At 38.0% G+C, this 24,016-nt stretch overlaps 1 protein-coding gene across 3 annotated transcripts in view; it reads left to right on the top strand.

Annotated features, from left to right (window-relative positions):
* Window positions 1–24,016, top strand: part of UMPS (uridine monophosphate synthetase) — a 47,185-nt gene that overhangs the window by 5,321 nt on the left and 17,848 nt on the right. Inside the window, exons 1-5 of one of the 3 annotated variants that reach the window (XM_060150448.1) lie at window positions 6,954–7,065; window positions 12,496–12,649; window positions 14,522–15,193; window positions 20,601–20,776; window positions 22,338–22,452. In XM_060150448.1, coding sequence (XP_060006431.1) covers window positions 7,021–7,065; window positions 12,496–12,649; window positions 14,522–15,193; window positions 20,601–20,776; window positions 22,338–22,452 — 1,162 coding nt within the window. In that variant the 5' untranslated portion in view covers window positions 6,954–7,020. Of the gene's footprint in view, window positions 1–6,953; window positions 7,066–12,495; window positions 12,650–14,521; window positions 15,194–20,600; window positions 20,777–22,337; window positions 22,453–24,016 lie in introns of those variants that run through there. The other 2 variants (XM_060150447.1, XM_060150449.1) reach the window with 2 other exon arrangements.

Here is a 24,016-nt window from a genome sequence, read left to right as displayed (position 1 = left end):
TCTTAGGTATTTTGTTCTTTTTGAGGCAATTGTGTATGGCATTGTTTTCTTAATTTCTCTTTCTGATGGTTTGTTGTTAGTGTATAAAAGCACAACAGATTTTTGTATATTGATTTTGTACCTTGCAACTTTACTGAATTTGTTTATTACTTCAAACAATTTTTTGGTGAACTCTTTATGGTTTTCTAAATGTAAAATCATGTTGTTGCCCACTTAGTTACTTCTTCCTTTCCAGTATGGATGGCTTTTATTTCTTTTTTCTGCCTAATTGCTCTGGCTAGGACTTCCAATAGTATGTTGAGTAAAAATGGCAAGAATGGGCATCTTTATCATGTTTCTGATCTTAACGAAATAGCTTTCAGATTTTCGCCATTGAGTATAATGATTAGCTGTGGGCCTGTCATATATGGCTTTTATTATCTTGAGGTACGTTCCATCTCTACCCTTTGTTCAGTCTCTATCATAAGTGGTTGTTGAATTTTGTCAAATGCTTTTTCTGTACCTATTGAGATGATCGTATGATTTTTCTCCTTTGTTTTGTTAATGTGGTGTATCACATTGATTTGTGGATGTTGAACCTTCTTTGTATTGCCTGGGATAAATCCCACTTGATCATAGCTTATTGTCCTTGTAATGTATTGTTGAATTTGGTTTGTTAATATTTTGTTGAAGATTTGTGCCTCTGAATTCATCAGCAATACTGGCCTGTACTTTTTTTGTTGTGTCCTTATCTGGTTTTGGTATCAGTGTAATGGTGGCCTTGTAAAATGAGTTTGGGAACATTCCCTCCTCTAATTTTTTGGAAGAGTTTGAGGAGGATAGGTATTAAATCTTTTTTGAATGTTTGGTAAAATTCAACAATGAAGCCATCTGGTCCTGGACTTTTGTTGTGAGTTGTTTTTTCTTGTTGCTGTTTTTGTTTGTTTATTACTGATTCATTCTCCTTACTAGTATCGGTTTATGCATATTTTCTATTCATGATTCAGTCTTAGAAGATTGTGTGTTTCTAGGAACTTACCTATTTCTTCCAGGTTATTTAATTTGTTGATATATAGTTGTTCATAGTAACCTCTTATGAGCCTTTGTATTTCTTTGGTATCTGGTGTATGTTCTCTTTCATTTCTGATTTTATTTGAGCTCTCTCTTTTTTCTTGGTGACTCTAGCTAAATGTTTATCAATTTTATCTTTTCAAAGACCCAGGTCTTAGTTTCATTATTTTTTTAATTGTCTTTTTAATAGTCTCTTTCATTTTTTTTCCACTCTTATCTTTATTATTTCCTTCTTTCTATTAACTTTGGGCTTCATTTGTTCTTTTTCTGCTTTGTTTGGGTATAAAGTTAGGTCATTTATTTGAGATTTTTCTTATTTCTTGAGGTAGGCCTGTGTCATTATAAACTTCCCTTTTATGGCATCCAATAGATTTTTGTGGCATCCAATAGATTTTGGTATGTTTTTTGTGGCATCCAATAGATTTTGGTATGTTTTGTTTTGATTTTCATTTGTCTTAAGGGTTGTTTTTGAAATTTCTCCTTTGATTTCTTCATTGACCCACAGGTTGTTCAATAGCATGTTGTTTAATCTTCACATATTTGAGATTTTTCTTGTTTTCTTTCTGTATTTCCAGTTTCATGCCATTGTGGTCAGAAAGATACTTGATATGATTTCAATCTTAAATTTCTTGAGACTTGTTTTGTGGTCTAGCATATGATCTATCTTGGAGAATGTTCCATATACACTTGAGAAGACTGTGTATTCTGCTTTTGGATGGAATGTTCTCTGTATTTATTAGGTCCATATGGTCTAGAGTATTCTTGGTTGGAAGTGTTTTCCTTTGAGCACTTTGAATATGTCATGCCACTTCCTTCTGGCATGCAAAGTTTTTGGTGAGAAATCTGCTGATAGTCTTATGAGGGGGGATTCTCTTGTATATAACAAGTTGTTTTTCTCTTGCCACTTTTAAGATTCTCTCCTTGTCTTCAACTTTTGACATTTTAATTATGTGTCTTGGTTCAGGTTTCTTTGGGTTCATCTTCTTTGGAACACTCTGGACTTCCTGAATCTTCAGGAAATTTTTAGCCATTCTTTCCTTTTTTTAAAAAAAATTGTGTTCCTTTTTTTTTTAATATTAGAGTATAGTTGATTAACAATATTGTGTTAGTTTCAGGTGTGCAGCATAGTGATTCAGTTATACATATACATGTATCTATTCTTTTTAAAATTCTTTTCCCGGGGCTTCCCTGGTGGCGCAGTGGTTGAGAGTCCGCCTGCCGATGCAGGGCACACGGGTTTGTGCCCCGGTCCAGGAAGATCCCACATACCGCGGAGCGGCTGGGTCCGTGAGCCATGGCTGCTGAGCCCGTGCGTCCGGAGCCTGTGCTCTGCAGCGGGAGAGGCCACAACAGTGGGAGGCCCGCGTACCGCAAAAAAAAAAAAAAAAAAAAAATTCTTTTCCCATTTAGGTTATTACAGAATATTGAGCATAGTTCCCTGTGCTATGCAATAGGACCTTGTTGGTTATCTATTTTAAATATAGTAGTGTGTATATGTCAATTCCAAACTCTCAATTATCCCTCCCTGCCCCCACCACCTTTCCCTTTTGTAACCATAAGTTTGTTTTTTAAGTCTAGGAGTCTATTTCTGTTTTGTAAATAAGTTCATTTGTGTCATTTCATTTTAGATTCCACATATAAGGGATATCATATGATATTTGTCTTTCTCTGTCTAACTTACTTCACTTAGTGTGATAATCTCCAGGTCCATCCATGTTGCTGCAAATGGCATTATTTCATTCTTTTTAATGGCTGATTAATATTCCATTGTATTTATATACCACATCTTCTTTATCCAGTCATGTGTTGATGGGCATTTAGGTTGCTTCCATGTCTTGGATATTGTGAACAGCACGGCAATGAACATTGGGGTGCATGTATCCTTTTGAACCATGTTTTTTTCCAGATATCTGCCCAGGAGTGGGATTGTTGGATCATATAGTAGCTCTATTTTTAATTTTTTAAGGAACGTCCATACTGTTCTGCATATTGGCAGTACCAGTTTGTGTTCCCACCAACAGTGTAGGAGGGCTCCCTTTTCTGCAAGCCCTGTCCAGCATTTATTGTTTGTAAACCTTTTGATGATGGCCATTCTGACTGGTGTGGGTGGTACCTCTTTGTGGTTTTGATTTGCATTTCTCTAATAATTAGCAATGTTGAGCATCTTTTCATATGCCTCTTGGCCATCTGTATGTCTGTCTTCTTTGGAGAAATGTCTATTTCTGTCCATTTTTTGATTGAGTTGCTTGTTTATTTGATATTGAGCTGCATGAGCTGTTTGTAAATTTTGGAGATTAATTCACTGCCAGTTGCATCATTTGCAAATATTTTCTCCCATTCTGTGGGTTGTCTTTTTGATTTGTTTATGGTTTCCTTTGCTGTGCAAAAGTTTTTAAGTTTAATCAGGTCCCATTTGTTTATTTTTTTATTTTATTTGCATTACTCTAGGAAACGGATTGAAAAAGATATTGCTGCAATTTATTTCAAAGAGTTTCCTGCCTATGTACTCCTCTAAGAGTTTTATATTATCTGGTCTTACATTTAGGTGTTTAATCCATTTTGAGTTTATTTTTGTATATGGTGATAAAGAATGTTCTGATATTCTTTTACATAGCTGTCCAGTTTTCCCAGCACCACTTATTGAAGAGGCTGTGTTTTCTCCATTGTATAGTCTTTCTTCCTTTGTCATAGATTAATTGACCATAGGTGTATGGGTTTATTTCTGGGCTTTCTATCCTGTTCCACTGATTTTATATTTCTGTTTTTGTGCCAGTACCATAGTGTTTTGATGACTGTAGCTTTGTAGTATAATCTGAAGTCAGGGAGCCTGATTCCTCCATCTCTGTTTTTCTTTCTTGAGATTCCTTTGGCTATTTGCGGTCTTTTGTGTCTCCATACAAATTAAAAGTTTTTCTGTTCTAGTTCTGTGAAAAATGCCATTGGTAGTTTGATAGGGGTTGCATTGAATCTGTAGATTGCCTTGGGTAGTATATCATTTTGACAATATTGAGTCTTCCAATCCAAGAACACGGTATATCTTTCCATCTGTTTGTGTCATCTCTGATTTCTTTCATCAGTGTCTTATAGTTTTCAGAGTTGAGGTCTTTTGTCTCCTCAGGTAGGTTTATTCCCAGGTATTTTATTCTTTTTGATGTGCTGGCAAATGGGATTGTTTCCTTAATTTCTCTTTCTGATCTTCTGTTTTTAGTGTATAGAGATGCAAGAGACTTCTGTGTATTAATTTTGTATCCTGCAACTTTACCAAATTTATTGATGAGCTCTAATAGTTTTCTGGTAGCATCTTTAGGATTTTCTATGTATAGCATCATGTCATCTGCAAACAGTGAGTATTTTGTTTCTTCTTTTCCAATTTGGATTCCTTTTATTTCTTTTTCTTCTCTGATTGCCATGGTTAGGACTTCCAGAACTGTTGAATGAAAGTGGCAAGAGTGGACATCCTTGTCTCGTTCCTGATCTTAGATGCTTTCACCTTTTCACCATTGAGTATGATGTTAGCTGTAGGTTTGTCATACATGGCCTCTATTATGTTGAGGTGTGTTCCCTCTATGCCCACTTTTTGGAGAGTTTTTATCATAAATGGGTGTTCAGTTTTGTTTAAAACTTTTTCTGCATCTATTGAGATGATCATGTGATTTTTATTCTTCGATTTGTTGATGTGGTATATCATGCTGATTGACTTATGGATACCGAAAAATCTTTTTATCCCTGGGATAAATCCCACTTGATCATGGCGTACGATCCTTTTAATGTATTGTTGGATTTAGTTTGCTAGTATTTTGTTGAGGAGTTTTGCGTATATGTCCTTCAGTGATATTGGCCTGTAATTTTCTTTTTTTGCGGTATCTTTGTCTGATTTTGGTATCAGGGTGATCGTGGCCTCATAGAATGCACTTGGGAGTGTTCGTTCCTCTGCAGTTTTTTGGAAGAGTTTCAGAAGGATAGGTGTTCAGTCTTCTTTAAATTTGATAGAATTCTACTGTGAAGCCATGTCGTCGTGGACTTTTGTTCGTTGGGAGGTTTTTATGTTTATTTACTTATTTTTAAAAATAAATATTTATTTATTTATGTATGGCTGTGTTGGGTCTTTGTTGCTCTGTGTGGGCTTTCTGTAGTTGCGGTGAGTGGGGGCTACTCTTTGTTGCGGTGCGCGGGCTTCTCATTGCAGTGGCTTCTTTTGTTGCAGAGCACGGGCTCTAGGCATGCGGGCTTCAGTAGTTGTGGCACGTGGGCTCAGTAGTTGTAGCTCCTGGGTCTAGAGTGCAGGCTCAGTAGTTGTGGTGCACAAGCTTAGTTGCTCTGTGGCATGTGGGATCTTCCTGGACCAGGGATCAAACCTGTGTCCCCTGCATTGGCAGGTGGATTCTTAACCACTCTGCCAACAGGCAGTCCCTGCTGGGAGTTTTTTAATCACAGTTTCAATTTCAGTACTTGCGATTTGTCTGTTCGTATTTTCTATTTCTTCCTGGTTCAGTCTTCAGAGAGTGTACCTTTTTAAGAATTTGTCCATTTCATCTAGGTTGTCCATTTTATTGGCATATGGTTGCTTGTAGTAGTCTCCTGTGGTCGTTTGTATTTCTGTTGTATCCGTTGTAATTTCTTCTTTTTCATTTCTAAGTTTATTGATTTGAGCCCTCTCCCTTTTTCTTGATGAGTCTTTCTAAAGGTTTATCCGTTTTTATCTTTTCAAAGAACGGGATTTTAATTTCATTCATCTTTTCTATTATTTTCTTCATCTCTGTTTCATTTATTTCTGCTCTGATCTTTGTGATTTCTTTACTTCTACTAATTTTGGGTTTTGTTTGTTCATCTTTCTGTAGTTGCTTTACGTGCAAAGTTAGGTCGTTTATTTGAGATGTTCTTTGTTTCCTGAGGTAAGATTGTATTACTATAAATTTCCCTCTTAGAACTCTTTTGCTGTGTCCCATAGATTTTGGATTGTAATGCTTTCGTTTTCACTTGTCTCTAGTTATTTTTTGATTTCCTCTTTGATTTTTTCAGTGATCCATTGGTTATATAGTATCATATTGTTTAGCCTCCACTTGTTTGTGTTTTTTATAGTTTTTTTCCTTGTTGATTTCTAAACTCATAGCGTTGTGATCAGAAAAGATGCTTGATATGATTTCAGTTTTCTTAAACTTACTGAGGCTTGCTTTGTGGCCCAGCATGTAATGAATCCTGGAGAATGTTCTCTGTGCACTTGGGAAGAATGTGTAGTCTGCTGCTTTTAGATGGAATGTTCTGTAAGTATCAATTAAGACCATCTGGTCTAATGTGTCATTTAAGACCTGTGTTTCCTTATTAATTGTCTGTCTGGATGATCTGTTCATTGATGTTAAGTGGGGTGTTAAAAGTCCTTCGCTATTGTGTGACTGTCGATTTCTCCTCTTATGGATGATAGCATTTGCCTTATATATCGAGGTGCTCTTACGTTGGGTGCATATTTATTTACAATTTTTCTATTTTCTTCAACTGATCCCTTGATCGTTACGCAGTGTGCTTTGTGTATGTGACAGACTTTATTTTATTTATTTATTTATTTATTTATTTTTAACATCTTTACAGTCTTTATTTTAAAGTCTGTTTTGTCTGACATGAGTATTGCTACTTCAGCTTTCTTTTGATTTCTGTTTGCATGGAATACCTTTTTCCATCCCCTCATTTTCAGTCTGTATGTGTCCCTAGTTTTGAAGTGGGTCTCTTGTAGACAGCGTATATACGAGTATTGTTTTTGTATCTATTCAACCAGACTGTGTCTTTTGATTGTAGCATTTAATCCATTTACATTTAAGGTAATTGTTGATATGTATGTTCTTATTGCCATTTTGTTAATTGTTTTGGATTTTTTTTTTTTTTTTTTTTTTTTTTTGCGGTACGCGGGCCTCTCACTGTTGTGGCCTCTCCTGCTGTGGAGCACAGGCTCCGGACACGCAGGCTCAGCAGCCATGGCTCATGGGCCCAGCCGCTCCGCGGCATGTTGGATCTTCCCAGACCGGGGTACGAACCCGTGTCCCCTGCATCGGCAGGCGGACTCTCAACCACTGCGTCACCAGGGAAGCCCTGGATTTGTTTTTGTAGATCTTTTTTCTTCGCTTTCTCTTTTGTTCTCTTCTCTTGTGATTTGAAGTTTATCTTTACTGTTGTGTTTAGGTTTCTATTTCTTTTTGTATGTGTATCTATTGTAGATTTTTGGTTTGCCATTACCATGAGGTTTTGATATAGCAGTCTATATATATACAAGATTGTTTTAAATTGCTGGTCTCTTAATTTCAAATGCATTTCCAATATCCTGCATTTGTACTCTCCTCCTCTCACAGTTGCTGGTTTTGATGTCATATTTATGTGTATGTGATTTCCTACCTTTACTGTGTGTTTGCCTTTACTGGTGAACTTTTCCATTCGTAATTTTCTTATTTCTAGTTGTGGCCTTTTCTGCCTAGAGAAGTTCCTTTAGCGTACGTTGCAAAGGTCTGATTGTACTGACCTTTGTACTGCAAAGGTCTGATTGTACTGAATTCTCTTAGGTTTTGCTTGTCTGTAAAAATTTTTATTTCTCCATTGAATCTGAATGAGAGCCTTGTTGGGTAGAGTATTCTTGGTTGTATGTTATTCCCTTTTATCACTTTAAATATATCATGCCACTCCCTTCTGGTCTGCAGTTTCTGCTGAGAAATCAGCTGATAACCTTGTGGGGATTCCCTTGTATGTTATTTGTTGCTTTTCCCTCATTGCTTTCAGTATTTTTTCTTTGTTTTTAATTTTTATCCGTTTTATTACCATGTGTATTGTCATGTTCTTCTTTGGGTTTATCCTGCCTGGGACTCTCTGTGCATCCTGGACTTGGGTGACTGTTTCCTTTCCCATATTATGGAAGTTTTCAGCTATTATCTCTTCAAATACTTCCTCAGGACCTTTCTCTCTTCTCCTTCTGGTACCCCTGTAATGCAAATGTTGGTGTGTTTAATGTTGTCCCAGAGGTCTTTTAGACTGTCCTTATTTCTTTTAATCTGTTTTCTTTATTCTGTTCCGCAGCCGTGATTTCCATCATTCTGTTTTCCAGCTCATTTATCTGTTCTTCTGCCTCTATTATTCTACTATTGATTCCTTGTAGTTTTTTTTTTTTTTTTTTTTTTTGCGGTACGCAAGCATGTGGGATCTTCCTGGACCGGGGCACGAACCTGTGTCCCCTGCATCGGCAGGCAGACTCTCAATCACTGCGCCACCAGGGAAGCCCCTTGTAGTTTTTATTGCAGTTATTGTATTGTTCATCTCTTTGTTTGTTCTTTAGTTCTTCTAGGTCTTTGTTAAACGTTTTTGTATAGTCCCCATCTGTGCCTCCATTCTTTTTCTGAAATCTTGGATCATCTTTACTATCATTACTCTGAATTCTTTTTCAAGTAGATTATCTGTCTCCATTTTACTTGGTTGTTCTTCTGGGGTTTTATCTTGTTCCTTCATGTGGGACATATTCCTCTACCATATCATTTTGCCTAACTTTCTTTGATTGCGGTTTCTGCATGCTGCAGGGTTGTAGTTCTTACTTCTGCTGTCTGCCTCCTGGTGGATGAGGCTGTCTAAAAGGCTTGTGCAGGCTTCTTGGTGGGAGGGACTGGTTCCTGCCCACTGGTGGGTGGAGCTGGGACTTGTCCCTCTAGGGGGCAGGGCCACGTCAGGGGGTGTGTTTTGCAGGCAGCTGTTTGCTCAGGAAGACTTTAAGCTGCCTGTCTGTTGAGGGGTGTGGCTGTGTTCCCACCTTGTTGGTTGTTTGGCCTGAAGCATGCCAGCTCTGGAGCCTACCGGCTGTTGAGTGGGGCCAGGTCTTGGTGAGAGAATGGCACCCTCCAGGCGGGCTCATGCCAATGTGTACTCCCCAGAACTACCACCGCCAGTGTCTTTGTCCCCACAGTGAGCCACAGCTGCCTCCCCCACCCCACCTGCATAGGAGACCCTCCAGTACCATCAAGTAGGTCTAGCCCAGCCTCTTATGAGGTTACTGCTTGGGTCCTGGGTCCTGGTCACATGAGACCTTTTGTGTGCCCTCCAAGAGTGGAGTTTCTATTTCTCCCAGTCCTGTGGAATTCTTCTGATCAAACCTTGCTTGCCTTCAAAGCCAGATTCTCTGGTGGCTCCTCCTCCCATTGCCAGACCTCCAGGCTGGGGAGCCTGATGTGGGGCTCAGAACTTTCACTCATGTGGAAGAACTTCTGTGGTATAATTATTTTCCAGTTTGTGGGTCACCTACCCAGCGGGTATGGGTTTTGATTTTATTGCGATTGCACCCCTCCTACCTTCTCATTGTGGCTTCTTCTTTGTCTTTGGGTGTAGAATATCTTTTTTGGTAGGTTCCAGCGTTTTTTTTTGTCAATGGTTGTTCAGCAGTTAGTTGTGATTTTGGTGTTTTTGTAAGAAGAGGTGAGCTCAAGTCCTCCTCTGCCATCTTGTCTCTGCACCCCAGTCATTATTTCTTCAAATAAGTTTTCTGCCCCTTTTTTTCCTCTCTTCTTCTGGGACCCTTCTAATCTATAATGTGAATGTTATTCTCAATATTTTTCCCTAGGTCCCCTACGCTATTTTTGCTTTTTAAAATGCTGGTGTTTTGTTCTGTTTATTGATGCTCTGTTAGGGTGAGTTCCACTGCCCTGTCTTCCAGATTACTGATCTTTTCTTCTGCTTCATCTTGTCTGCTGTTGAACCCCTCTAGTTTATTTTTCAGATCAGTTATTGTATTCTTCAGCTCTTTGACTTGTCTTTGGTACGTTTTTATATTTTCTGTCTCTTTGTTGAAGTTCTGTGTTCATCCATTCTTTTTCCTATTTTGGTGAGCATCTTTAAGACCATTACTTTGAGTTCTTTATCAGGTAAATTACTTATTTCTGTTTCATTAAGGTTTTTTATTGGGGTTTTATCTTTTGCTTTCGTTTGGAACATATACCTGTTTTCTCATTTTGCTTGACTCTGTGTTTCTATGTGTTAGGTGATACCGTTATCTTTTCTAGTCTTGAAGGGGTGGCCCTGTTTGGGAAATGAACCTTACTGTTCAACCTTGCTCTAGTTCTTAGTTGTTTCTCAAACTGTGTCTTTGATTGTTTCACACCTTTGGGGCCCAGAAATGCAATCCCCCCTAGCAACGAAAGCACACACTCAAGTGGTGTCCCCTGTTTGGGCTACATGTGCCCACTGGCTTTGGTGTGCATCCACACCACTGGTGTGGCTGCAGGATCAGTGGAGGATGGGGGGACAGTCTGCAGCAGAAACATGGGGAAGTGGTATATTCACCCACTGCCTCTGGTGGGGCTGGGGCTGTGGTGCAGGGAGGGGCAGGCAGTAGCCAATTAGAAAGAGAGAGTAAAAATGGTGCCTGCCAGTGGCTCCATACCTGGAGAAAACCCCAACAGAGCCCCTCTGGCAGACACTTTAAGATTAGCAAGTGAACTTACTTCACATATGATCTAGGCTCTTTTCAGGCTACAGTTTTTGTGTTGGGTCCCAGGGTGAGTGAGTCTGCACACAGGCCATTTAAGAGCAGATCTCTATTCCCTACATCCATATGGTTTTCCTGGATCCAAGCCCTGTTGGTCTTCAAAGCCAGGTGTTTTGAGTGCTCATCTCTCCGGTGTAGGTCCCAGGGGTTGGGGTGACTGATGTGGAGCATCAGGGAGAAGTTCCATATTTGTGAGATCCCTCCTGGTTATGGGTTGCTGAAGTAGTGATGAAGTTTTTGGCGAGACTGTGTCTCTAACTCTCCTACCCATCTCCATGTGCCCTTTTATCCTTTGTTGTGCGGTAGCTGTTCACCTAGCTCTCAGGTTCTTTTCGGAGGGAATTGTTCTTAATGTAGTTGTAGATTTGTTGTGTCCATGAGAGGAGGTGAGTTCAGGATCTTCTTACTCCACCATCTAGAACCACCTTCCCACTTGTTTATTTTTGGTTTTATTTCTTTGCTTTTGGTGTCAAATCTAAAACATCATTGTTAAGACCATTGTCAAGGAACTTACCACCTGTTTTCTTCAAGGAGGTTTATGTTTTTAGGTCTTACATTCAAGTCATTAATCCATTTTGAGTTAATTTTTGTGTATGGTGTAAGATGTAGTCTAGTGTTCCCAAAACCATTTTGTTGAAGAGACTGTCCTTTTCCCTTTGTGTATTCTTAGCTCCTTTGATGTAAATTAATTGAACATATATGTGTAGGTTTACTTCTGGGCTCTCTGTTCTGTTGACCTGTGTGTCTGTATTTATGCCAATACCATAGTGTTTTGACTACTATTACTTTGTAATATAGTTTGAAATCAGGGAATATGATACTTCCAGCTTTGTTTTTCTTTCTCAAGATTGTTTTGGCTATCCAGGGTCTTTTGTGGTTCCATACAAATTTTAGGATTGTTTGTTCCATTTCTGTGAAAAGTGCCATTGTAATTTTTTAGAAACTTCATTGAATCTGTATATTGCTTTTAGTATGGACTTTTTTTTTTTTTTTTTGCGGTATGCAGGCCTCTCACTGTCGTGGCCTCTCCCGTTGCGGAGCACAGGTTCCGGACGCGCAGGCTCAGCGGCCATGGCTCATGGGCCCAGCCGCTCCGCGGCATGTGGGATCTTCCCAGACCGGGGCACGAACCCGTGTCCCCTGCATCGGCAGGTGGACTCTCAACCACTGCGCCACCAGGGAAGCCCTAGTATGGACATTTTAACAGTTTAATTTTTCTGATCCATGAGCATGGAATATTTTTCCATTTACTTATGTTATCTTCAGTTTGTTTGTTTTTAAAATCAATGTCTTATGTTTTTAGTTTATAGGCCTTTCACTTCCTTGGTTAAAGGTTTTTCACTTCCTTGGTTAAATTTATTTGTAAGTGTTTTATTCTTTTGTTTTTTTTTTTTTTTTTGGCCGTGCTGTGCGGCATGTGGGATCCTAGTTCTCTGGCCAGGGATTGAACCCGTGCCCCTGCAGTGGAAGCGCGGTGTCTTAACCACTGGACTGCCAGGGAAGTCCCTATTTTATTCTTTTTAATGCAATTGTTTTCTTAATTTCTCTTGTGAAACTTCTTAATTGAAGACTTCTGTTGGGAAAATAAAACTAGCAGGTGATAGGTTTAGACATGACAAGCATAATGAATTACTAAGGAAAACTGTGAAGCCTAGGGGTCATCCTTAGTCTTCAGGGTGAACATCATAGCCTTTCCTAACACATTCCATGTTGCCCTTGGAGCAGCCCTGAGTCTAGCTAAGTAGGTTAATTCTTCTGTTTTTATATTTATATTTGTACACTGGGATTTGTGGAGAGGATAGCTTAACAAAAAGGCATTTATATTTTTCTGATCAGGTTTAAGACTCTCCCTTGCTGGGTTGTTACTGTCTTTATGTTGTTACATGATTTATACACCACTTAAAATAGTAATAATAATAATTGGGTTATGTGTTGTTTTTTTACAGGTTGCAGAAATTTTATTCCAAACTGCCCAAAATGCAGGGATCAATTTTGATACTGTGTGTGGAGTACCTTATACAGCTTTACCATTGGCCACGGTTATCTGTTCAACCAACCAAATTCCAATGCTTATTAGAAGGAAGGAAACAAAGGATTATGGTAAAGTAAAAATAGTATAAGCTTTAAGTTGATATGTAGCCTGATACTTTTAGAATTTGTTCTTCTAGGCACTGATGTTCATAGTCACCTTGAATATTCTTCATAGGGCCTTTAAGTTGTTATGGCCTGTGGAATTTGTTAACTGTTGTTATAAATCACCTCCCTTTCCTTTAGAGTCTAGGGGTGAAATGCTTTGTATTAATTAGGCAATGAAAAAAAGTGCTTTTTTTGTGCACCAAATTTATGAAACCCAACATTTTTACCAGCGCTTCCCTAATCAGAAGAATGTTCTAAGAGCACTTACTTTCCCAATGTATTTATATTTAAATTGCATGAATAAAATTAATCTGTTAAAGCAATGTGAGGGAATTCCCTGGCAGTCCAGTGGTTAGGACTCTGCACTTCCACTGCAGGGGGCCCAGGTTCTATCCCTGGTTGGGGAAATAAGATCCCACAGCTGTCCAGGTGGCCAAAAAAAAAGTAAATGCCACATGAAATTCTAAATGAAGATGTTTTTATGGGTTCATGGCAGTAGGTTTATCAGGTGGGTGTTTTAAATGTGGGCTGCGTTAAAACTAAATCAATCTAAAAGTATTGGAACTGACTTCATATTTGATGATCTTAAGTACTAATGATTTTTTCGTGTTATGTTGGTGTGATACTGTTTTTGTTACTTCTTTTTGAAAAGAGTCCTTTTTACAGACGTGTTCTAAAAATTTTATGATGAAATCATATGATGTCTGGGATTTGCGTCTAAAAATTATGGGGGGAGGGTGATGTTGAAGTTACAGTTGAAACAAGATTGCCCATGAGTTGCTAAGTGGTGAGGTGCTGTATTTGTGGAGGTTTGTTATACTATTTTGTCTAGTTTTGTTTGAAATTCTCCATTATAAAAAAATTAGACAAATGTTTTTGCCACTTAGTGGCAGTGTTTATCTGTATGAATCACTGCCATAAGACTACTGTTTCTATTTCCTTATTATGTATCTTCAAAAATATTTCTTAGAATAAGATCATTAATTTAAAAATATACCTATAAGTACTCGCAGTCTTATGTTCTCGCCTGAGATGATTCAGTTAAACTTGCCAATTCTGCAAGGGAAGGAAAGGAGTTGGGGAAAGGGCAAAGAGAGTACCTGTGGAAAGTTCAGAACGTAGGCAAAATGCCCACTATATCTATTCTGATTCAAAATAAGATAAATTTGGTAGTGGAAAATGTAAAAATGAATCTCTAAACCGTGAGTCTGTGTAGTCTACAGCCTGAGTATTTACAGTTTGTAGATTATCTGAAAATAGTCTGCAGTAGGGGTTGGAGTGGGGAAGAGTGTTTAGTCACATTACATTACATAGCTCATAATGCTGTGGTGATTGACCTCAGTGGTTGTCGAATATTTTCCTTCCTGCATTTATGTGCTCAGAAGGCCAGTTGTTTGGCTGATCTTGAATAAAGAAATTGTTAATGGAAAAAGGAATGATTTCATTGATGATATTGGGCTATTCTTTGTTTCATAACTTTCATTGGCCTAGGTGATCTTGCCTTAATAAAACCTGTATTTGAAATTTTGATCATAAACACATTAAATGATGTTTTACACCATTAAATAATTTGCTCGTTTTACTAAAAATGTTCTGTATATGTAACTTTGACAATTTTGAAATACATAGGCACTGAACAAAACAGTAATTGTGGCACATTTAAGATTCATTAGGAATTTTAAAAATAAAGTAGTTCCAAAGTAGATTATCAGAAAATATAATTTAGATTATCCCCCTCTTCATAAATACATGCCAAATTTATACTACAAGATACATCTTGAGTTGGCTGAAATATATAACTTTAAAACAGAGTCAACGTAATTTTTTCTTTTCTAGGTACTAAGCGTCTTGTAGAAGGGGCTATTAATCCAGGAGAAACCTGTTTGATCATTGAAGATGTTGTCACCAGTGGATCTAGTGTTTTGGAAACTGTTGAGGCTCTTCAGAAGGAGGGCTTGAAGGTCACTGATGCCATAGTGCTGCTGGACAGAGAGCAAGGAGGAAAGGACAAGTTGCAGGCGCATGGGATTCGTCTCCACTCAGTGTGTACATTGTCCAAAATGCTGGAGATTCTTGAGCAACAGAAAAAAATTGATGCTGAGATGGTCGAGAGAGTGAAGAGATTTATTCAGGAGAATGTTTTTGTGGCAGCTAATCATAATGGTTCTCTCCCTTCTGTAAAGAAAGGACCCAAAGAACTAAGCTTTGGTGCACGTGCAGAGCTGCCCGGGATCCACCCAGTTGCATCAAAGCTTCTCAGACTTATGCAAAAGAAGGAGACCAATCTGTGCCTGTCTGCTGATATTTCAGAGTCCAGAGAGCTGTTGCAGCTAGCAGATGCTTTAGGACCCAGAATCTGCATGCTCAAGACTCATGTAGATATTTTGAATGATTTTACTCTGGATGTGATGAAGGAGTTAACCATTCTGGCCAAACGCCATGAGTTTCTAATATTTGAAGACCGGAAATTTGCAGATATAGGAAACACAGTAAAAAAGCAGTATGAAGGTAAGTATTATTCAGGAACCAACAAGAATCACAAATCCAGCTTAAATTGGCTGAAGAACAGAAGGAAATGTATTGGCTCACATGACAAAGTCCAGCTGTAGAAAAGCCTGTCAAGCGTGGTTGGATCTAGGAGCTCAAGTGATGTCTTTTGGCCTTGCTTTCTCTCCAAGTCTCAGCTCTGCTTTCTTCTATCTTGACCTCTTTCTCAGGTAGGCACATTCCTCAAACCAGTCGCTCAGACCTGGGGTATAGAATACCTTTATTAGCTCACCTGGGTAATATACCCTGCTCCTGGTGATGTGAGGCTATTTTTTAAAATTTTTTATTGCAGTATAGTTGCTTTACAATGTTGTGTTAGTTTCTGTTGTACAGCAAAGTGAATCAGCTATACGTATACATATATCCGCTCTTTTTTGGATTTCCTTCTCATTTAGGTCACCACAGAGCATTGAGTAGAGTTCACTGAGCTAAACAGTAGGTTCTCATTAGTTATCTATCATAGTATCAATAGTATATATATGTCAATCCCCATCTCCCAGTTCACCCTCCCCCACCCCACAACTTGGTGTCCATATGTTTGTTCTCTACGTCTGTCTCTATTTCTGCTTTGGAAATAAGATCATCTATACCATTTTTCTAGATTCCACATATATACGTTAATATACAACATTTGTTTTTCTTTTTCTGACTTACATGACAGTCTCTAGGTCCATCCACGTCTCTACAGATGACCCAATTTCATTCCTTTTTATGGCTGAGTAATATTCCATTTATATATGTACGACATTTTCTTTATCCATTCCTCTGTTGATGGACATTTAGGTTGCTTCCATGTCCTGGCTGTTGTAAATAGTGCTGCAATGAACGTTGGGGTGCATGTGTCTTTTTGAATTATGGTTTTCTCTGGCTATATGCCCAGTAGTTGGACTGTGGGTCACATGGTAGTTCTAGTTTTAGTTTTTTAAGGAACCTCCATACTGTTCTCCATAGTGGCTGTATTAATTTACATTCCTACCAACAGTGCAAGAGGGTTCCCTTTCCTCCACACCCTCTCCAGCATTTATTGTTTGTAGATATTTTAATGATGGCCATTCTGACCTGTGTGAGGTGATACCTCATTGTAGTTTTGATTTGCATTTCTCTAATAATTAGTGATGTTGAGCATCTTCTCCTGTGTTTGTTGGCCATCTGTATGTCTTCTTTGGAGAAATGTCTATTAAGGTCTTCTGCCCGTTTTTTGATTGGGTTCTTTGTTTTTTGATATTGAGCTGCATGAGCTGTTTGTATATTTTGGAGATTAATCCTTTGTCAGTTACTTTGTTTGCAAATATTTTCTTCCATTCTGTGGGTTGTCTTTTTGTTTTGTTTATGGTTTCACTTGCTGTGCAAAAACTTTTGAGTTTAATTAGGTCCCATTTGTTTATTTTTGTTCTTATTTTCATTACTTTAGGAGGGAAGTCAAAAAAGATCTTGTTGCGATTTATGTCAGAGAGTGTTCTGCCTGTGTTTTCCTCTTAGAGTTTTATAGTGTCTGGCCTTACATTCAGGTCTTTAATCCATTTTGAGTTTATTTTTCTGTATGGTGTTAGGGAGTGTTCTAATTTCATTCTTTAAAATGTAGCTGTCAGGTTTTTCCAGCACCACGTATTGAAGAGGCTGTCATTTCTCCATTGCATATTCTTGCTTCCTTTGTCATAGATTAGGTGACCATAGGTGTGTGTTTATCTCTGGGCTTTCTATCCTGTTCCATTGGTTTATATTTCTGTTTTTATGCCAGTACCATACTGTCTTGATTACTGTAGCTTTGTATTATAGACTGAAGTCAGGGAGCCTGATTCCTCCAGCTCTGTTTTTCTTTCTCAAGATTGCTTTAGCTATTCAGGGTCTTTTGTGTTTCCATACAAAATGCAAAATTTTCTGTTCTAGTTCTGTGAAAAATGCCATTGGTAATTTGATAGGGATTGCATCGAATATGTAGATTGCTTTGGGTAGTATAGTCATTTTCACAATATTGATTCTTCCAATCCAGGAACATGGTATATCTCTCCATCTGTTTTTGTTGTCTTTGATTTCTTTCATTAGTATCTTATAGTTTTTTGTACACAGGTCTTTTGACTCCTTAGGTTTATTCCTAGGTATTTTATTCTTTTTGTTGCAATGGTAAATGGGATTGTTTCCTTCATTTCTCTTTCTGAAATTTCGTTGTTAGTGTATAGGAATGCCAGAGATTTCTGTGTATTAATTTTGTATCCTGCAACTTTACTAAATTCATTGATTAGCTCTAGTAGTTTTCTGGTGGCATCTTTAGGATTTTCTATGTATAGTATCATGTCATCTGCAAACATCTGCAAACAGTGAGTGTTTTATTTCTTCTTTTCCAATTTGGATTCCTTTTATTTCTTTTTCTTCTCTGATTGCCATAGCTAGGACTTCCAAAACTGTTGAATACTGGCAAGAGTGGACATCCTTGTCTTGTTCCTGATCTTAGAGGAAATGCTTTCAGTTTTTCACCATTGAGAATGATGTTTGCTGTGGGTTTGTCGTATATGGCCTTTATTACGTTGAGGTAGGTTCCCTCTATGCCCACTTTCTGGCGAGTTTTTATCATAAATCGGTGTTGAATTTTGTTGAAAGCTTTTTCTGCATCAACTGAGGTGATCATGTGGCTTTTATTCTTCAGTTTGTTAATATGGTGTATCCCATTGATTGATTTGCATATATTGAAGAATCCTTGCATCCCTGGGATAAATCCCAGTTGATCATGGTGTATGATCCTTTTAATGTGTTGGATTCGGTTTGCTAGTATTTTGTTAAGGATTTTTGCGTCTGTGTTCATCAGTGATATTGGCCTGTGATTTTCTTCTGTTGTGATATCTTTGTCTGTTTCTGGTATCAGGGTGATGGTGGCCTCGTGCAGTGAGTTTGGGAGTGTTCCTCCCTCTGCAGTTTTTTGGAAAAATTTGAGAAGGATCGGTGTTAGCTCTTCTCTAAATGTTTACTAGAATTCGCATGTGAAGCCATCTGGTCCTGAGCTTTTGTTTGTTGGAAGATTTTTATTCACAGTTTCAATTTCATTATTTGTGATTGGTGTGTTCGTATTTTCTATTTCTTCCTGGTTCAGTCTTGGAAGGTTGTACTTTTCTAAGAATTTGTCCATTCCAGGTTGTCCATTTTATTGCCATATAGTGGCTTGTGGTAGTCTCTTATGATCCTTTGTATTTCTGCAGTGTCAGTTATAACTTCTTTTTCATTTCTAATTTTATTGATTTGAGTCTTCTCTATTTCTTGATGAGTCTGGCTAAAGGTTTATCAATTTTGTTTATCTTCTCAAAGTACCAGCTTTTAGTTTTATTGATCTCTGCTATTGTTTTCTTTGTTTCTATTTATTTCTGCTCTGATCTTTATGATTTCTTTCCTTCTACTAACTTTGCGGGTTTTTTGTTCTTCTTTCTCTAGTTGCTTTATATATAAGGTTAGGTTGTTTATTTGAGATTTTTCTTGTTTCTTGAGGTAGGATTGTATTGCTGTAAACTTCCCTTTTAGAACTGCTTTTGTTGCATCCCGTAGGTTTTGGGTCGTCGTGTTTTCTTTGTCATTTGTTTCTAGGTATTTTTTGATTTCTTCAGTGATCTCTTGGTTATTTATAGCATATTGCTTAGCCTCCATGTGTTTGTGTTCTACAGTTTGGTTCCTGTAATTGCTTTCTAATCTCATAGTGTTGTGGTTGGAAAGTTGCTTGATACGATTTCAATTTCTTAAATTTACTGAGGCTTGATTTGTGACCCAAGATGTGATCTATCCTGGAGAATGCTCCTTGTGCACTTGAGAAGAAAGTATATTCCGCTGCTTTCGGATGGAATGTTCTGTAAATATCGATTAAGTGTATCTGGTCTAACGTGTCATTTAAGGCTTTTGTTTCCTTATTAGTTTTCTGTCTGGATGATCTGTCCATTGGTGTAAGTGGGGTGTTAAATTCCCCCACTATTATTGTGTTACTGTCAATTTCCCCTTTCACGGCTGTGAGCATTTGCCTTATGTATTGAGGTGCTCCTGTATTGGGTACATAAATTTTACGGTTGCTATGTCTTCGTCTTCTAGGGTTGATCCCTTGATCATTGTGAGGCTATTTATGTAAACTTCTTGAACCCCAAGGTATAGTTAGGGGTTATTTCCCTAAAGAAAATGGCTGTGCTTATGCCAGAAGAAAGGGACATAGGTTCTAGGCAGGCAAAAATGACAGATGTTGGCCCTGCAGAACACAATGAGTTCTGAATATTCAGAGAATGAAAATTGCAGATATAGGAGACAAGGAAAAGGTAGTATAAAGTAAGATTTATTTTTAGCAGAAAAAGATCTGTTGATATGCATCCTTTTTAAAAAATGTTGTCAAATAGGAGCTCAAGGTAGAGCATACATTAGTTTTAAAAAGTGCTTAATTCTTTACCAATTCTTTACCCATTCTTCTATGCAACTTTCTGTTATATTGGGTATATCTCTTTTTTCACTTACCCTTACAACGGACATTTTATGTTATTTAACAGTTATAAGCATCTTTTGAGACAACAATTTTTCTTAAAGTAGTACATACATATTCTAAAGCTATTTATTTAGGAGAGATTTGTCTGTAATGACTTTCTTCTTGTGCTAAAGATATTGACTGTTGGGACTTCCCTAGTGGTCCAGTGGTTAAGACTCTGCGCTCCCAATGCATGGGGCCCAGGTTCAATCCCTGGTCAGGGAACTAGATCCCGCATGCTGCAACTAAGAGCCCGCATGCTGCAACTAAGAGCCGGCACAGCCAAATCAATAAATAAATACTTTAAAAAAAAAGATTGTTGAAAGAGTTATACAAACTTTCTATAAGTTTGCATATAGTTTTTTTTCAAAAATCTACTTGGGTTACTGTTGTCTGCTTTTAAAATGAATACAATTGTCTATTGAAATTTGAAGAGCTAAAGAGACCTAAGGAACAAGTAGATTTGAGAGATGGTAAAGTTTCTGAGAGATCCCTACAGAATGAAAATTTGTCATCTTCAGAGGAATTTCAGTTGATATCTTCCACTCAACAAACAACCTGTCTTCACTGGACCCTTTCCAGTTGCATAAATCTTATTGGTAGTCACAAGCATCAGCCTGCAAGGAAAAACAGTCTTATCAGTTTTGCTAGTAAACTAAGTGTGGAACTTACAAGATGTTTTTCTCCTTGTGATTTCTCAACCAGCTAACCAGGTGGACAGATAAATTTTTCACAAGTAGGTCCACTGATAATCACTAAAATTCTTGAAGTGTTTCGCTATTACATTGACATGTTACTAGGAGATTATTTCCATATTGTAGTTGGTTGGTTGGGTAAAAGTTAAGGGATTTTGTTTGGAAATTGACAGATATCATTTTCCCCTTTTCATAGGTGGTGTCTTTAAAATAGCTTCTTGGGCAGATCTAGTAAACGCTCATGTGGTTCCAGGCTCAGGAGTTGTGAAAGGCCTGGGAGAAGTAGGCCTGCCCCTGCACCGGGCATGCTTACTCGTTGCAGAAATGAGCTCTGCTGGCTCCTTGGCCACTGGGAGCTATACTGAAGCAGCGGTAAGTGACAGAGGAGAGAGATTGGGGCAACAGAAGGCCGGGGCTGTGACACTAGATGTTACAGGGGAAGAAAATACCTTAATTTGGGGTCTATGGAATTGCTGTCAAAAACAAAAAAATCACCTGCTGTTTGTGTGACAGTATATTAATACTAGTTGGCTAGAATATCCTGATGGTTAATAGCATTTTATATCTTGTAGTGTACACCAAAGAAATTTGAACTGTACTCTAAGAGAGAAACATTGAAACACAGATATTGGGTCAAATAAACATATGTCTGTATTTACCTGGTCTTTAAGATAGAGGAGTTTTTTCCCTTTCACCATGAATTGAAATTGAATAGCTTTTTCCCAGATATGCAGTTTCTTGGACTCTCCCGAGTCACACACAGATGCACATTCTCATGACAGCAGCCCACATGAAGCAGCTCACCTTTTCAGTCTTTGATATTGATTGGCATTGTATGGGAGAGCTCTTAACTAGAGTCCAGACACATTGTTTCCTTTAGTACCTCCCCATTATTAAAAATCCTTATAACACCATACATGTTAGTGCCCAGCTCCAACCCCCTGCATGCCAGAAAAAAATGAGAGATGGATAATCATCTAGTTATAAAGCTCCTCTTTACATTCTCCTCTGGGCAAGGTTCATAGTTGGATAGTCACCTAGAAAGATGGATGGATTATCTTTGCAGATATTTTAAAGACTATTACTTTTTAAAGTAACAGGAATTTTTAATAAAATTTTAATTTTTACATGGGAATTTATGTTTCATATTTCAAAGCCTGTGGAACTGTGAAGAATTCATATGGCCCTAGGGCCAGGTTTTAACAGCACCCCTGAATTGACATAAATGTCTGATTTCCCAACTCTCATAGCAGAGGGTCCATGAGTCCAGTGCTAATATTTGGCATTCTGGATCTGGCTCAAGGACAATACATTGATTTTTGGTTGGTGGTAGTACTTAGTGGCAAGAATGGAACAGTCTGGGCCTCAGGGAAGAGCCAAATTAGAAAGTCAGGCAGACCTTCTAGGGAGGCTTCTATGAATGTGAGGTAATGGTAGATAAATTGTGGAGACAAGTTATTGGCAAATGTTAAAGAAGAGGGAAAGCTGTAGAGGTAAGATTTCTTTAGCTAGCTCTTAACAACATAGTGGTTTTTTATGTGGTGGCTGTCCTTGAATATCTATATAGATAGGCAGTAAGTCAGTGTGGTTTTATACCATTATAAATGTATTCTAGAGTACTACTTGTATCCTTTTTGGAAGTAGGTAGGTCCCCAAGCATTATTACAAATAAGTAACGATGCAGCATCTAGATTTTAGATGCACATAATATAAGATTTTTAGTGTTTTCAGTGTTTGGTTATAGGAGAAGGGGACGGAAGGTGTTATTTCAGGGTGGTCTTAATGGAGCAAGTGTGTAGATTCATATCTAAGATTACCCGTTTTAGATGTAATTAGTTTAATATGAAATGAGGAAATGCATCTATGCAATAAAGTTTCTTACATTCTGTGTGGTTAAGTGCTTTCTTGTAATCTTTTATTACATTCCATTTAGGTGAGAATGGCCGAAGAGCATTCTGAATTTGTGGTTGGTTTTATTTCTGGCTCCCGGGTAAGCATGAAACCAGAATTTCTTCACTTGACTCCAGGAGTTCAGTTAGAAGCAGGAGGTAAGTCTATTCATTGGTAATGGTTTTTCCAAAATGCTTCTTTACCCAAGTCAGCAAGAACAAAATAAAACCTAGATATGCAAAATAGCTTGCAGTCTAATTTTAGGATGAAAATCTAGAAAGCTACTTTTTGTTGAAAAATGCCCAGAAACATTAATTGTTCCCAACTGATGTTCCAAATATGCTGCCAAAAAAGGTGTTCTGTGCTCAAGGAGAAATGCTCTAGGCTAAACAAAATCAGACATTTGTTTAGGACTTTGCAGAGCCTTTGATGTGCTAATGTTTATTGTGGCTCTTCAGTGTGGAGATACCTGGTTCTGTCATGTCATCCAAACTTACCTGAACACGTTAACACTTTTAGCAGTCTGAGAAATGCAGTTGCAGTGGCTAAAAGAAAAAGAGCAAACTTTCTCAATGATAGTCTCTAGTCAGTGAAGGAGTAATCTAGGTTATTAAATGTCCTTTTGGGGTTCAAAGTTGTTTTGTTTTTTTACTTTTAAAAAAGTAATACAGTAATTGAAATATAGTTGATTTACAATGTGTTCATTTCTGCTGTGCAGAAAAGTGATTAAGTTATACATATATATACATTTTTTAAGTATTCTTTTCCATTATGGTTTATCACAGACTACTAAATATAGTTCCCTGTGATATACAGTAGGCCCTTGTTGTTTATCCACTCTATATATAATAGATTGCATCTGCTAACCCCGAACTCCCACTCCATCCCTTTCCCACCCCACCTCCCACTTGGCAACCACAAGTCTGTTCTCTGTGTCAGTGAGTCTGTTTCTGTTTCGTGGATATGTTCATTTGTGTCATATTTTAGATTCCACGTATAAGTGGTATCACAGGGTATTTGTTGTTCTCTTTCTGACTTACTACACATAGTATGATAATGCTTAGGCCTATCCATGGTGCTGCAGATGGCATTTTGTTCTTTCTTATGGCTGAGTAGTATTCGTGTGTGTGTGTGTGTGTGTGTGTGTGTGTGTGTGTGTGTGTGTGTGTGTGTGACTTCTTCTTTATCCATTCATCTGTTGATGGCCACTAAGGTTGTTTCCATATCTTGGCTATTGTGAACAGTGCCTCTATAAACACAGGGGTGCATGTATCTTTTTGAATTATAGCTTTGTCCAGATAGGAGTGGGATTGCTGGATCATTTGGCAACTCTATTTTTAGTTTTCTGAGGAACCTCCTTACTGTTCTCCATAATGGCTGCCCCAGTGTACATTCCCACCAACAGTGTAGTTAGGTTCCCTTTTGTCCACACCCTCTCCAGCATTGTTATTTATAGACTTCTTAATGATGGCTATTCTGACATGTGTGAGGTGGTACCTCATTGTAGGTTTGGTTTGCATTTCTCTAATAATTAGTGATATTGAACGTCTTTTTATGTGCCTGTTGGCCATATGTATGTCTTCTTTGGAGAAATGTCTATTTAGGTCTCCTGACCATTTTTTTAAAATTAATTAATTAATTAATTCATGGCTGTGTTGGGTCTTCGTTTCTGCGTGAGGGCCTTCTCCAGCCGTGGCAAGCAGGGGCCACTCTTCATCGTGG

This window comes from Lagenorhynchus albirostris, chromosome 5 (genome assembly GCF_949774975.1).
Source record: "Lagenorhynchus albirostris chromosome 5, mLagAlb1.1, whole genome shotgun sequence".
Classification (NCBI taxonomy): Eukaryota; Metazoa; Chordata; class Mammalia; order Artiodactyla; family Delphinidae; genus Lagenorhynchus; species Lagenorhynchus albirostris.
The sequence above is the reverse complement of the archived record's forward strand: the minus strand, read 5'-3'. Positions and strand labels throughout refer to the sequence as shown.